Source organism: Mercenaria mercenaria, chromosome 14 (genome assembly GCF_021730395.1).
Source record: "Mercenaria mercenaria strain notata chromosome 14, MADL_Memer_1, whole genome shotgun sequence".
Lineage (NCBI taxonomy): Eukaryota > Metazoa > Mollusca > Bivalvia > Venerida > Veneridae > Mercenaria > Mercenaria mercenaria.
Genome location: NC_069374.1, coordinates 69,013,756 through 69,030,941, shown reverse-complemented (window position 1 = coordinate 69,030,941; position 17,186 = coordinate 69,013,756). Strand labels below are relative to the sequence as shown.

Sequence of the window (17,186 nt, the reverse complement as noted above, 5' to 3'; positions counted from 1 at the left end):
GTAAATACGTTTGAGTATCAGACCGGTAAGATATTCAAGTCATTTGTTTTTTGAAACCCTAGGTTCCATCTACCGTATTGGGGGTGATTTGATTTAAATTCTTTTAAAATAAATATTCATTTGATCATCACATTTGTCAATTGCTTGTTTAGAAGAGGAATTAGTAAATGCTTAGAAAATATGCCCAAAATCAACAAAAACACTTTCACCTACCAACTTAAAAGAAACCCCTGTACACTAAAGTTATATTCACTATTCCACACATTGATTTACCTGGACTATTTGGAAAATACGAAGGGCTGTTGCACGCATCCGTTCATCGACTTTCGCATACTCTTTGTTAACTATTTGTTAGATGTTATATTAGTAATGACTAGTGGGACTTTATTGAAACTAAATGGTTCAATGCAATGATCACATGTTCCATAATTCTAGTTTGCTGTTTTACAAAGTTATGACCCTTTCCCGATTCATTAAATTGAGTTTTGTACCTTATTTGTACGTACACAGGTATCTTGATAATCAATAGTTAGAATGAATTATCTGTGATGATCTAACATGCAAAGTTAGGATCTTCAAATCTTAAACTTCATTGCAGAGTTATGCCGCTTCCTTGAGCTAACAAATACTGTTGTAGCTTTGGTATGTAAGTAGGTACCTCATATACATGTATCACGTTTAAGAATGAAATGAAACTACAAACACTTGTTCACTCTGATTATCTGACATGCAGTGCTCCGGCATCAAGATTCGTTTGTTCTTTCAAAGAAATCATGTCGCTATTTTTACTTGACTTAGCAAGTTATGGTCAAGTTCATGTATGTAAGCAGGTATCTTATTTAGCATCAGACGTGGGGAAATTTCTATGACTAAAACACACGTCTTACGAAAATGCTTTGCCGTTTGGTACTTGTTTATGTCCCTGGTTCATTCAGTTAGCTTTCTTTAGTGACATGGCATTTGAATAGTCGATCTTTATTACCCCCTATTCAAACTTGATATTTGAGCTTTTTCATCAAAATGTATATAACCAGTCGTGAAATTAGAGCAGAAGTCAGTATAGTAAACAAGCAAGTGAAACATTTCCGTTTAATGAGCTCTGACAGGAAACAAAGCTTTTAATGGGGCTCTACTAATTAACATACTATCATGAATAATTAACAATTTTATGTATTATTGCACGTGCGGCTTATCTTACGTAGCATTAGGCCTGTGCGTTTGCATTTCCTACAAAGACGAATAGTGCTGACCATTGCTTTACGTGGCCATTTTTCTCCCAACGGTGTTTTCATTGCTACGTTTGAGAAAAGAAATTATAAAAAGGGTAACATATCCAACAGGAAAAAACACGGAAGCCTACTGCAGTGTATGCATGGATGTATACATTACTAAACAATACTCAAAATATATACACATACTATAACGTATATGTAACGTAGAAGAAAGAAAGAAACAAACATCTGGGCGTCGACTTTGAATTGTCATAACCTATCGATTAACGTATTTTCGGCAGATCATGGAGCTATGCCTTCCACAATGATGTTCATTTTGGGCAAGTGCTAAAGCAAATAATTATTACTTGTGAGGTTTGTGCCAATGTGTTGCGAATTGAAACAAACTTCAGCATGCATTAATCACTTGCTCAGTTTTAACACATTTTTTCTGGTCATCAGCAAGGATATGTGTATACTCATTTCAAAAATTCTTGAAATTAGACTGGATTCAAGATTGTTAGCAGTAACATCAGTTTCACTAAATACACTAGAAAAATTAGCATTCATATTGATCAACATAGGAGTGTATTTCTTTGAATTATACATCCCTATTTTATAAGCATATACATTTAAAATAATATGAGCCGTGCCATGAGAAAACCAACATAGTGGGTTTGCGACCAGCATGGATCCAGACCATTCAAATGAATTTATATGTACTCGTAAGTTTAACGAAATGATATGTTCGGAGGACATACATTTAATGAATGTGCATGCTTTTGGCTAGCAATTGAACTTCTATGGACTACATTATCTTCACTGAGGATAATATTTTTCGACAATAAATTCTGGGGTGGGGGTTGTCAGGTCACCAAAAGATGGTAGCTGTCTTGAGACTCGGTGTCTTTCTACTCCCCCCACTCCAATGGCGGAGTTAGGGTTGAGTAGCCGCCTCGCAGCACACTGACTGTGAAAGTATATTCATATAAGTAAGTTTTCCGTATAGGAATTACACTGTATGGCAACTTCAACGGTAGCCGTGTGTTTGGATTTGTCCAATATGGCCGCTCAAAGCAAAACACTATGGAACATCATGTAAGTTGTTAAAGATATTTACTACGTCTTGCTACGTTTCGTTACCAAACTCTGTTCAGTAACCCTTGTAATGTCCAAGTAAGTAATCACGGGACTGACATGGAGATCGGAATCGTATTTAGCGTAAAAAATATCTTGTTAACTCATGGAAATTGTTCAAAATCGCGTCAGATGTTCCAAAATTTCATTTTATTATCTATTTAATCAGACTATTTGGACTAAATTGGTGTAAATATACTTTATGATAATCTCTAGAAGGAGTATGCATAAACTGTGATATGTACAAAGTACCTAAAATTCAAAAGGACACAAAACGTATAGTGTCGTGAAAACATGAATGTAACGGTTTGGATAACAGGTGTACACCGGTTTGGATGACTTAATCCTTTTGGTTTGGACTAACATATTTAACTGCTAATAGTTAAAATAATGTTTGTTTTTAAGTGATGTTTTCACATTTTACAATGATACTTGTTCAAATATGTCATCCGGCAAGCCAAGCATGACCTTCAAGTTTTTATTTCATAATTGGGCCGCGCCATGAGAAAACCAACATAGTGGGTTTGCGACCAGCATGGATCCAGACCAGCCTGCGCATCCGCGCAGTTTGGTCAGGATCCATGCTGTTCGCTAACAGTTTCTCTAATTGCAATAGGCTTTAAAAGCGAACAGCATGGATCCTGACCAGACTGCGCGGATATAAATCTCACCCTTGCCCATCGGCTTGGCGTAATAGAACAATAAATATCGCCCATTGGCGTTTGCCCTTTCCCTCGGCTTGGCGTAATAAAACTGTATACTTGCTAAATCATAATCTATATAAATATGGATAGTGCAATTGCGATAAAAAATGACAAAATAACTATAGAACCATGAATCTCACCCTTGCCCATCGGCTTGACGTAATACAACAATAAATCTCGCCCATCAGCACTTACCCTTACCCTCGGCTTGGCGTAATACAACTATATATTTGCTAAATCATAATCTTATAAATATGGATAGTGCAACTGCGACAAAATTGACAAAATAACTATAGAACCATAAGTCTCGCCCTTGCCCATCAGCTTCACGTAATACACTTATACATCTCGCCCATTAGCGCTTGTCCTTGTCCTCGGCTTACCGTCATACAACTATATATTTGCTTAATCATGATATTATATATATGGATAGTGCAATTTCGAAAAATTGACGAAATAACTATTGAACCATAAATCTAACCCTTCCCCATCAGCTTGACGTAATACAACAATAAATCTCGCCCATTGGCGGTTTCCCTTGTCATCGTCTTGGCGTCATACAACTATATATTTGCAAAATCATAATATTATAGATATGGATAGTGCAATTGTGATAAAATTAACAAAATAACTATAGGACCATGAATCTCGCCCTTTCCCATCGGCTTGACGTAATACAACTTTAAATCTCGGCCATTGGCGTTTGTCCTTGCCCTCGGCTCGGCGTCATATAACTATATACTTGCAAAATCATAATCCTATAAATATGGATAGTGCAATTGCGTAAACATTTAACAAAATAACTATAGAACAATAAATCTCACTCTTGCCCATCGTATTGGCATAATACAACTATAAATCTGAACCATAAGCATACGCCGCTCTCCATTGACGTCGGGCTGCTTAGTCTAATCGCATCTTAAACCTAAGTTACATAAATCGTAAAAACAATACTCATCTTTTACTTAACGCTAAGCCTCTCTCTGGACCATATGGATACATTTGTAGTCGGTCAGCCTATGTCTCCTCACTCTCTGTTTAGATGGTGTCCGACACTTGACTCGCCGTAGATTATTTCTCACCCATGACTTTATCATACTGAGTTCTTGTCTACTGCTTTCATCAGCAATATCGACAAGTTTACCACAGTCTTTGTTACAACTTTGAGTAGGTCCCACTCTGAAAATACAATTTTTCACAAACATTTAGCTGAAATGTAAATGCTGACGAGCATTTGCTGTCATTCAATTTATTAAGAATGTTTACTGAAGCTGGTTAAACCCTTTGACCGGAATCAATTAAAGTGCTTTCGACTCCAATGCACTTATATTTGCCGCCGAATTCCCATGTGGACGTTTGTTCACATGCCATTATAATCCAGTTTGTATACATGTAAGTAGTGTGTGTTGTGTTAAGCAATGCAGACAACCTCGAATGACTATTCAACTCAGCTATGTACCAACTGAAATTGGCACGAAATAATCGGGTAACAAACACTTCAATAATTTTTCAATTCAGTAAAATCTCGATTTCTTTAAACCTAGAATAAATACATTTGTTTTGCTATAGTTTTACTATATTGTTTTGAAGTTACGCTCACAAAACACTTGACACACTTTCTGTTCTATTTCAATCACTACCGAGAATGTCATTCATAATCTCCGCAGTAAGCGAGATTTTCGTGCAAAAGTACTATCGTAGTACGGTAGTAGATTTTGTTCTCACAATAACTGGCCGTATTTTGCATGGTCCATTAAATTCTGTCTGCGCATGTGTATTCAATATTGCTATGTACCTGTACTGTATTTTATTGAGGAACTGACACTGTTATAGTAGTCGCAACTTGACCGCGATGGTTGGCCTTCAGCTGATTATTCATATCGATTATTTCATTGAGGAAATAAAGGGTGATTAGGGTAGCCATGTATATTTATATGGAACAATATGTATGCACTGCAGTATCGAAGTATGTATACTCAATTTGATCAGTTAAAACTTTCCAATACACTAATTCATAATTACACAATTTTATATTTCCACTTTCTCATGCAGCTCGTGTTTTACGTACACTCCTTTTCAATAATACATTTAGGTTGTGCCTCATTATGTATTATAATACAAAGGTCAACCATCGGGGTCAAGTTGCGTCCACTATATTTTTCTTTTACATTTCTCTTTCAAATAACACGAACTTAACTTTTTTTGACATTTGTAATTATCTGTAATTTTAAAATTAGGCTGTATTTATTTGCAAAATAATTCCATCTATCTGTATACATGAACACTATGCTTTGTTAGTGACAAAATAACTGTCTTCATGTTCATTACAGAAAACTATCTAATTGTACTATTGCTAAGAAAAAACCCACACTTTACTTACTTTATTCAGTCATGCTGTTACATTATGTGACCTGACTTAAATAAAAGTGATTGTTGTTGTTGTTGTTGCATGAAAACTACTTCATGTACTTAGCCGTTTTTAAATGTTATTTGCTTTAAAAATGTACTATGTTTAAATTATTTAAAGGCAAAATTGTATTGTTTTGTATATGCGTCATTAGATGTTTAATACGGGTGTACAAAATAATTTAATTGCCATTTTCCAGCGATTTCTTTGATCACTTTGAATACTTGTTTGTAATACCTCGGCATTACACGTGCACCAATTTTTTATTTGATTAAAGTTTGCAAGTGATTAGCAAATTGAAAAAAAAAAATGCATGTGATCAATACTTATTAACAGAAATTACTTAATTTGTTTTAATTATTTATTGTATTGTACCTTTTAAGTTTAAATTTCAAGTTTATTTCGGCTTGCTCCGATTTCCGCATTAATTCGTGCTAGTTTATGTCATTTCAATATGGCGGACAATATGCGGCGAGTACACTTTTTGAGACAGAGTAAACGCAGACAAATGTAAGAGTATTGCTGATATGGTAAAATAAATTAAGATTATAACATGCATGATACTTACCAAAAGAAACAAAGTGAATTTCGGCAGCTTTATGCATAGAAACAAAATTCCGGTTCCCTAGCCTATGCACAGTACTTTGGCTAGAGAACCGGTTCTTGACGAATAAGTTCGCTCTCTAGGGAACCGAATCCGGTTCTCTAGCCACTGCCATCTCAAAAACCGACTTCTTGGTTTGAAGTCTATATAAATGATTCTTTTTTGTTTTCAACTAAAATATATATATATATATATATATATAAATGAAATACCGACTTAATAAGTTCAAATATCATTTAAATACTGACGCACGATGATAATTGCTATCTTATAATCAAGAGGTGTTGACAACTCTGTCTCACAAAGCAGTCTTTGTATTGCCGACTGCAGTTTGTCACAGGAGACCGCGTGTCTTTGGTATAGTACAAATTACCCAGAATGAGTATTAACACCCCGAAATTGAAGATTCTTTATGTTCTGTTTTTGTAAAGTTAAAACGTGTAGTACAGAATAAAATATATGAACTTGACATATCTAATTCAATTTCAATTTCTTTATTTCACTCAGATCATGCAAATAAACATGACAACATGAGGTAATAACACAATTATAAATGATATTCGAGGCTGAAGAAAACAATCATTACAGTGCATATATATAAATATAAATATTGCGCGAGAGCACGTAATACAACATATTTCTACAGAGAAAGCTAAGGAGAGAGGTTACATATTACGAATAAAGGAATTGAAATTGCACGTGCCCGTGTTCAAATTATACACACTAAAAAACCCAACAAAAACAAACAAACAAACAAACAAAAATTTAATGCGACTATGCATGAGCAAATGATTTAGCTGTATAATTACGCGAAATGTTATTTTTATTGAACTATAACCACGCTAACTATGAAATACTGAATGCCGGTGTAATGAAGTATTTCGACCCCCATAGAATAACGACTCCCCGGTCATTATTCTATAGAAAATGTGACTCCTTTCCTGTAAAATATTGACTCCCCTTATAAAAAACTGACTCCCTTTGAAAACTCTATAGAATAATGACCCCCGGTCATTATTCTATAGAAAAACTGACCCCTCCAAGTAAAATACTGACTCCCTAAAGATGACTCCCTTCGAGTCTTATAGAATAACGACCCCGGTTATTATTCTATAGAAAAAGTGACTCCTTCCATGTAAAATACTCACTGCCGAAATTACTACATTCGAACTCTCATACAATATCGATTCCCGGACATTATTCTATTTAAAAAAAGTTACTCTTTCCGTGTAAAACACCGGCTCCTAAAAAGACTTTCGACGATAATATCTATTAAAAAGTGATCCCCACCAAACCTAACGGAAAATTTTACTAGATCTACACCTCTAATACCCTCCATTGCCAATAGTTAACATTTTGATTGTACTACTACTACTGGTGCCGCTACTTCTATTGCTATTACTACACGTACTTCTTCTTCTTCTACTGCTACTACTACTACTTCTACTACTACTACTACAACTGCTACTACTGATACTACTATACCTGCTTCCACTAATACGTCTTGTACATCTACCTCTTCTTCTCCTGCTGCTGTTGTTGCTGTCACTTATTCCTCTGCTGCTGCTGCTGCTGCTGCTGCTACTGCAACTGCCACTACCACTGCCACTACTACTACTACTACTACTACTACTACTACTTTCTATTGTTGCCGCTACCGTACTTTACTGCCACTGCTAAGTATTGCAACTTCTATTAATACTAAATTCTATGCTATCAGTTTCTTGTGCAGTTTTCTTCTGAAGAATTACTTCATACCGAAGTTTGCAGGGATTATTGACACTGGTGTGTTTTGTAAACGTATTGTGAATTGTTATTTTCCTGAAAAAAATGTATACACCAAGATACAGCGTCTAGAAATAGAACCCCTTTTCCTGTTGCGGAATGCTCTGATTTCTGTGTCAAGTGATGGTATCTGGGGCTAATGGTCAAACGGAAGGACGGACGGACGGACAAGGGCAAACTATATGCCCCCTTCCCCAAGTGGGGGCATAAAATGCAGCAATTAGGCCTTAGATACATGAGTTATCACTAAATTTGACCAAATGACCGGGGGTCGTTTTTTTTATGGGAGTCAATATTCTTCGTGAGGTTCAGTTAACTTCACGTGGGGGAGTCATAGTACTATGATCTGGAGGTCATAATACTGTGACAGGTCATAATACTATGACTGGGGGGTCACTTTTTCTATATAATAATGACCGGGGGGTCATTATTCTATGGGGGTCGAAATACTTCCGGAAGTTCCTTCCCGAAATATATTAACACTATACCGAATTTCAAAAGATACTCGAAATGTATGATTCGTAAGTCAGTAAATTAGCCCACCATCATCAGATGGTGGGCTATTCAAATCACTCTGCGTCCGTAGTCCGTCGTCCGTCCATCCGTCCGTTAACAATTTCTCGTTATCGCATTTCCAAACTTTGTCAGAATGATGTATTGGTGCCCTAGTTGTGTCCTCCTGAAAATCAGACTGATTCAACAATTTTTGAGTGAGTTATGGCCCTTTGTTTATTTTTATGATCTACATAGATTTATAAAGGGAAAAACTTTGAAAATATTCTTGTTCAAAACCGCAGGGCCTAGGGCTTTGATATTTGGTATGTAGCATTATCTAGAAGTCCTCAAATTATTTCCCTGGGGTCATATATGGCCTTGCCCCGGGGGTCACATGGTTTATATAGACTTATGTAGGGAAAAACTTTGAAAAACTTCTTGTCCAAAACCACAGGGCCTAGGGCTTTGATAATTTGTATGTGACTTCATCTAGTGGTCCTCTATTAAGATTATTCTAATTATTTCCCTAGGGTCAAATATGGGCCCGCCCTGGGGGTCACATGGTTTATAAAGACTTATATAGGGAAAAACTTTGAAATTCTTCTTGTCCAAACCACAAAGCCTAGGGCTTTGATATTTCTAATGTAGCATCATCTAGTGGTTCTCTACCAAGTTTGTTCAAATTATCCCCCTCGGGTCAAATATGACCCCGCCCGTGGGGTCACATGGTTCATATAGACTTATATAGGGAAAAAACTTGTAAAATCTTCTTGTCCATAACCTACAACATTCAAAATTAGATCACATGTATAGTTTTGAGTGGCAAGATGAACCTTGACATGAGTTGACCTTGATCTTGACCTAGTGACCTATTTTCACATTTCTGTAGCTACAGCCTTCAAATTTGTACCACATGCATAATTTTGTGTACCAAAATGAACTTTGACCTTGACATTGACCTAATGGTCTACTTTCACATTTCTGAAGCTACAGTCTTCAAATTTGGACCACGTGCATATTTTTGTGTTCCAAAATGGAATTTGACCTTGACTTTGACCAAGTGACCTACTTTCACATTTCTCAATCTTTGCCTCCAAATATGAAGCACATTCATAGTTTTGTGTACGGAAGTGAACTTTGACCTTGAAATTAATCTAGTGACCTACTTTCACATTTCTCAAGCAAATTAGGACCGCATGCATGGACCACATGCACAGTGTTGTGTACCGAAATGAAATTTGACCTTGATTTTGGCCTTGTGCTAGTCTTGAAATTGGCTCACTGGTGGGCGCCAAGATCACTCTGTGATCTCTTGTTTTTATTGCACTATAACCACGCATAGTTAATGTTGATATTTAAATACAATTTGTTTATTCTATTATCTAAAAAAGGCTGAAACATGCAGAACAGAACATATATATTATTTTACCCGTGTACAACAGAAAGGAAGCTTGTTTATTTGTTAGTACATTGGTATCACGTGTCACCACCATACATAATGCAATTGACAAAATACAATCACGCTGATTAGAGATAAACATTGACAACACGTGTCAACTTGTGCAATCCAATCATATGACAATTTTTATCAATGTGTCAAATATGATTACCCCTCAAAAGGACCTTTGGTTGTGTTTTGAACATAGAGTTGATTGATTTAGGCATATTTTTTTCAATTAAATACATTTATTACGAACGGCAAATGCTTAATGTATTATTGTCAAATTATATTTTTGACAGTTCTTCTTTACTAATGAATGATTGATTGATTAACTGTTAAAATTAATTCTTCCAGTTCATTTGTATTTTTATTTAGAAATGTTCATGTTCGTTGGAATACTTTTTTGGACAATGAAAACACATATTGGCCGCGTCACGATAAAAGCATATTATATTGCGTCGTTAGTTATAAAAATTTGAATTTGATCTTTCTGTAGTCAGTCATAGTTGAAGTCATTAAAACGAAGTAAAACGGAAAATATATACTGAACAGCAAAAGAAACTATTCAGATGTATATCTGGTATGTTTGGAAATAAAAAAATAATTTTTCAAATTTGAATTGTTTCTTCGTACCAAAATTACACTTGAAGATCTTCACGTGATAAATTTTTAAAAATCAATCAACCATGAAGTCAGTAGTCCCACAATAGCCGTTTGAAAGGCTATATCTTCTGTGCGTCAGTTTTGTGCGTCAGTTTTGTTCTGTTCTGTTCTGTTCTGTTCAGTTGCATTGTAACATCCCAATTAGGCGCTCGCGCTGAATTTGATTCAGTCGTGCGATGCAACCAACACATTTTTTAAAACTTTATGCTGTTTTTCGAGTTAGCCAATTACCAATATTTCCAATGACATTAAAATTTCACAACGAAAATTGTTAATTACAGGTGCACGTGAATTTCGTGCAAAACGGCTATTGTGGGACTTCACGGTTGATTGATTTTTATAAAATTTACACGTGAAGTTCTTCAAGTGTAATATGATATGAAAAACGCATGTGATTTATAAATTAAAGTTTTTAAATAAGAAATACCCCAGTTATAAAACTGGATAGTTTCATTTGCTGTTCAGTATATATCCAACAATTACCCTTTCGCCAGACGTGTCACATTATTATTAATAATCAGTATTTGCCTCTCGTTGTACTTGTATAAATTTACAAATGAAGCGGTTATAAAACTTTTTTTCTTCTGAAAATTCATAAGAGAAAACACTGCGTAAATTGTGTCTGAACGTTTATTATCTGCTGCAACTTTTGTTGCACAAACGTATTCTAATTTCCTTTTCTAAATTAATTATTTATGTTATATATGAATTCTGTCAAAACCCTACAAAAATACGATTTATTAAAGAAATACGGGCGTATATTAGGTAATGGAAATTCATTCACGAATGCGCAGACTTCCCGTGTTCTCGTCGAATTTCAGTCACGTATAAAACGTTAAGCGCTTATGTATTTTAATTTCCAATTGTAAATTAATTATCTATATTACATAAATATGAATTTTGTCATAAATCCCAACAAATACCATTATTTTGTCGAAGAAATACGGGTGTATGGTCATGCAAATTCATTCACGAATGCGCAAAATTCCCGTGCTCTCGTCGAATTTCGATCCCGTATAAAAAGTTATGCGCTAATGTATTTTAATTTCCTTTTGTAAATTAATTATTCGTGTTATATATATTTGAATTTTGTCATAAACCCCTATAAAAATACAATTTTGTCGGAGAAATACGGGTGTATTTCGGTTATTGAAATTTCCCACGCGCTCGCCGAATTGCAATCTCATATAAAATCGTTTTCCGCGAACGTATTTTATTTTCCTTTCGTAAGTTAATTATTTATGTTATATATGGTTGAATTCTGTCAAGAAAAACCTTCAAAAATGCGTTAAATTAAAAATTACAGGCGTTTTCCGGTTATATAAAGTGTATTCCGGTGTATTCCGGTTTTAGGCGGCTTTCCGGTTTAATGTGTGACCCAAACAAAATAGTTCCCACCATTTAAACGGAGATAAAAATGTGTTTTTAGCTCACCTGAGCAAGTTTTTGTGATCGCTCGATGTCCGGTGTCCGTCGTCTGTCTATCGTCTGTCTGTCTGTTTTAGCTTGTGTATGCGATAGAGGCTGTACTTTTCAACTGATCTTCATGAAATTTTGTCAGAATTATAACCTTGATAAAATCTAGGTCAAGTTCGAAAATGGGTCATCTAGGGTTAAAAACTAGGTCACTAGGTTATATCAAAGAAAAACCTTGTGTATGCGATAGAGGCTGTATTTTTCAACTGATCTTCATGAATTTTGGTCAGAATGATTGCCTTGATAAAATCTAGGTCAAGTTTGAAAATGGGTCATCTGGGGTCAAAAACTAGGTTACTAGGTCAAATCAAAGAAAAACATTGTGTATGCCATAGAGGCTGTATTTTTCAAACGATCTTCATGAAATTTTGTCAGAATAATTGCCTTGATTAAATCTAGGCCAAGTTTGAAAATGGGTCATCTGGGGTTAAAAACTAGGTCAAATAAAAAAAACTTGTGTATGCGATAGAGACTGTATTTTTCAAATGATCTTCATGAAATTTGGTCAGAATGATTTCCTTGATAAAATCTAGGTCAAGATCGAAAATAGGTCATCTGGGGTCAAAGATTAGGTCACTAGGTCAAATCAAAGAAAAACCTTGTGTATGTGACAGAGGCTGTATTTTTCAACTGATCTTCATGAAGTTTTGTCAGAATGATTGCCTTGATGAAATCTAGATCAGGTTTGAATATAAGCCATCTTGGGTCAAAAAGTAGGTCACTAGGTCAAGTCAAAGAAAAACATTGTGTATGTAATAGAAGCTGTATTGTTTAATTGATCTTCATGAAATTTGGTTGGAATAATTGCCTTGATAAAATCTAGATTAAATTTGAATATGGATTATCTGGGGTCACTAGGTCAAATCAAAGAAAAAACCTTGTGTATGCGATAGAGACTGTATTTTTCATTTGATCTTCCTGAAATTTGGCCAGAATGATTGCCTTGATAAAATCTAGGTCAATTTTGAATATTGGTCATCTGGAGTCAGAAACTAGGTCACTAGGTCATATCTAAGGAAATACTTGTTTAAACTCAAGAGGCCACATTTTTGGTCCAATCTTAATTAAAATTGGCCAGGATATTTGTTTCCATGAAATCACTAGGTAAAACATGTTTACACTGTTATGGGTTGTTTCTCAGGTGAGCGACCTAGGGGCATCTTGGCCATCTTGTTATGTCTTATTGTCTTATTTCTGACAATTTGCATTAAGGTTCCTCTTGTCTTTTTGCAATATGATTTCAAAAGCCTTCTCATTAGATGTCCAATAATTTCCATTTATTACACTTTTCCTTAGGACATTTCCAGCATTATGTTTTGATGTATAATGAGTTGTATGTATTTTCAGCTTTCATTGATAATGGATAAAAGCACTACGGGTTTCATCCATTTTAAGAAGACAAATAGATATTCAATGTAAACAGACTAATCAGCGCCAAATAAAAAGAAAGAAAATCCTCTTTCCTCCTTATCTTTTTGTGTTGGATTTAACGTCGCACCGAAACATGATAGGTCATATGGCGACTTTCCAGCTTTAACTGGTTGAGGAAGAACCTCCGCGCCCCTCCGTGCATTATTTCTTCACGAGCAGGCACCCGGGTAGAACCACCAACCTTCCGTAAGCCAGCTGGATGGCTTCCTCACATGAAGAATTCAACGCCCCGAGTGAGGCTCGAACCCAAATCGATGAGTTGCAGTTGATTTGAAGTCAGCGGCCTTAACCACTCGGCAACGGAGGCCCCTTCCTCCTTATCTCTATAGTACTCCAGGTTCCAAATAATCACCAACTATTTGTCCGAAATCCGAATCGCTTTCAGAGTAACGGTCATATATATTTCAGCTTCAGAATGATACGCTTGTCATCGATAAAGAAGATATTAAAAAAGTGTTAGATGATGTTGCAAAGGCTGTGCAGTACAGAATAAAATCCGAAAGTGAAAAACAGCAGAAAAACCATGAGAAGCAAAAATTGGAACTGATAAAGGAGATAAAGAAATCTTTGCTTGCTATAAGAAGGCACAAAAGCATTTCAATGTCTCTTCTGAAAAGAGTTGTTTCGTCTGCTTTAAGCAAAATTGAAGAATCAACCAAAGAGTCCCTAGAAAAGATTCATGCACAGACTCAAAGGGGTAAGAAAAGAGTATTACTAGAAACAGAAAAAAGTGTGAAGACTATTGAAGAAGAAACAGAAAGAGGAAAAAGGAAAGTGATAAAAACAACTGATGAAGGAGTGGCGACCATAGCTAAAGCGACCGATGGCGCTTTAGAGAAGATAACAAAAAGAAAGACCGCACATTCTGCACAGAAAGATGCAGATAAATACAACAAACTACAGCAAGGTAAAATAAATTAGTTGTTTTTCGTCACTTCCTTAGTAGCATTTTTTCAAGCTTCGTCAAGGCCTCAACAGACGGTAGGTTCTAGTTGTACAACATCAATTATCTCTAAGATGTACATTTTTAAAATAGTACATTTTTCACATTCAGACAGTATTCTACTCCCATATAAATCATAGAGATTTACCTAGTAAACATAGTGCATCAGGTACCGAAAAGAATGTAACCATAAATAATAAAAAAGAATATTCACCTTTTTATGTCCCATGAATTTGATTACGCATGACACAAATGAGCCACGCCATGAGAAAAACAACATAATGGCGTTGCGACCAGCATGGATCCAGACCAGCCTGTGCATCCGCGTAGACTGGTCAGGATTCATGATGTTTGCTTTCATAACCTATTACAATTAGAGAAACCGTTAGCAAACAGCATGGACCAGACTGCGCGGATGCTGGTCGCAAATGCACTATGTTGGCTTTCTCATAGCGCGGCTCAAATCATTCAACTTTTCAGTGTCATCCTTAATCCATTATGCATTTGAAGCCATTTTATTTTCAGATTTTTGTTTATTGTTTGGGCAATTACTTCTGGAATTTCATTCTGTTGCCTGTTATCAACTAATTATTTACCAATTTGTTGCTTGTCAACACGGGTGGTGCGTAAGGCAAAACTTACGAAATAGAACATGTCCTAATCTGTAAGTCAAGACTTAAGATTTACGAAATCAAGGAATAGCATCGTACACATTAATATATTATTTGGCTGTATATTATTATTATTGTTATTATACCAGATTTATATAGCGCCCTTTTCATGATCAATTTCACGTTCAAAGGCGCTTTACATAGTTCAAATGCAGCCACACAGGGCGCATAATTCATCCCCTACTAGTATAGACACAGAGCGATCTGACCAGAGGGACAGAGCGAGACAAAGCCCCCACGACAGAGAGAGATCAGAAATCAGATACAGGCTTGTCCGGCTAACTTAGCCTAGCTCGTTGCGAATAGACAGCCTGGTTCTTTAACGTTCCCAGTGTATAGCACTGATACACGCAAGGATTGCCTGGGTTCCTGACCAGTACACCTCTGGTTGGGTTGGGTGGGAAACACTGAAAAGCGTTTCTGAAATTCCCGAGTAGCTGCCGGGGATCGAACCCCCGACCTCAGGATTAAAAGGCCAGTGTGCAAACCACTGAGCTATCCGTCCACCCATAATATCTTACATTTAATTGGTGTTGTACAACAAAAACCTACCGTCTGTTGAGGCCTTCACCTTATTGTAAGAGTTTTCGGCTCTGAAACCGGAATAAACAAGGCCGAAATATTACAGTCATGCAGTCCGTTAATGCCAGCTTTCTAAGTGGCGGTATCCTCAAATGGTTTAGTTTACACTTTATACGTCTTCCTTTGTGAACCTTTCCAGTTTTAAATTACTACCATTTCAAAATTGAAATACAGAGTAAGTACAGTGATAAGCCAACAAATATACTGTAGAAATATTTGGCATTTGGCATTGTATATAGAGGGAAAAAGATTGAAGGAAATGTCTTTTTGAATATATATATATATATATATATATATATATATATATGTATGTATATAGATATATATATATACACTATGGCATCATTTCATTTTTAACTCCTTTGATACATATTTCACTGAACAGTAGAGTTTTCAACTGTGTACCCTTCCGTAACTCGGAATAACATCATATAGAAAACTCTTTAAGCTTTATCCTTGTAATATCAACATTATGATATTGTACCATAATGCAGAAATCAAACTGAAATTTGGAACAAGGAGCAAATGAACATAACCCTTATAATAATTGATAAAAGTATGTCCATATAATGTTAAGATATTAATAGTGATCTGTACTTCGTGAAAATTTTTTATTTCTAAAAGGTTAGCAGGCAGACACATTATATCCCAACACCTGGTAGAAATCATGCGTTTACTTTTGCGAGAAATGTCATCGAAATAAGGTTTCAAAACTATTTTTGTCATGGCCTTACACTGTCATAGAGGGCTGCGATTCCAAAGCTTTTGCAATAACGTCGAAGAAGTTAATATTTACGCTACGACACCTCCTCTAATGACACAATCGATTTTATAATGGGAGGTGGGCTCGATCAAACTTAAAGCCTCATAACAAATGCGATAAACTTGAACAGTGGAATCTAAGTTATTTGACAATTCCTTCAAGAATAGTCTGCGATCAAATCAAACTATGAAAAAACTTTAATATCACCCAGAGAGGTTCTGAATTATTAACTTGATTAGAAACATAAAAATATATTTTGTTTATTCTACAAGATTTTTGTTGTGAAATTTATAATCTCAGTAACGTAATGATTGGCTAATGTGTGACACTTATTGATGAGAGAGAGAGAGAGAGAGAGCAGTTAAGAAAGATACTAAAATACTAAAACTGCTTTTGATTTTCAGATTTACAGGCTGATCTCGTAACATACTACAGGGAAAAATGTAAAACAATTCCTGTCTCACCTGCGCTTGAAGAAAGCGAAGTCCCCTTATCCTTGTCGACCAGATGAAAAAGTTTGAGTTTCTTTTTGTCGTTTTTCTACGAGAAACAACTGACATCAAAGTTGACGTTATAATAATGAATATGACATCCGAATTAGCAAGACAAACCGCATACACTTCTGAAGCTCTTGAAAGGATTTTACACGGACATAATTGCTTGATAGTCTTAGATGGATTGGATGAATGGGCCTCATCGGAACCGGCTGTTTTGATACCGAAGAGAAAAGCAAGAGAAAAGTGCACATACTTGACAACATCACGTCCTTGGAAATTCTGCATGCTTCCTCTAAATTCAACACAAATTGATCAGCACATTCAAATAAAAAACGTATCCAAAGTATGTACAGAAGAGCTCTTACCTAAAATATTT

At 35.7% G+C, this 17,186-nt stretch overlaps 1 protein-coding gene across 1 annotated transcript in view; it reads left to right on the top strand.

Annotated features, from left to right (window-relative positions):
- LOC128548567 (uncharacterized) overlaps window positions 1-16,855 on the top strand; it is a 41,833-nt gene extending 24,978 nt beyond the window's left edge. The window contains exons 4-5 of the mRNA XM_053523820.1: window positions 13,763-14,261; window positions 16,718-16,855. Of these exons, the coding sequence (XP_053379795.1) occupies window positions 13,763-14,261; window positions 16,718-16,824 (606 nt within the window). The 3' untranslated portion in view covers window positions 16,825-16,855. The remainder of the gene's footprint in view (window positions 1-13,762; window positions 14,262-16,717) is intronic.
- Window positions 16,856-17,186: the final 331 nt, after the last annotated feature.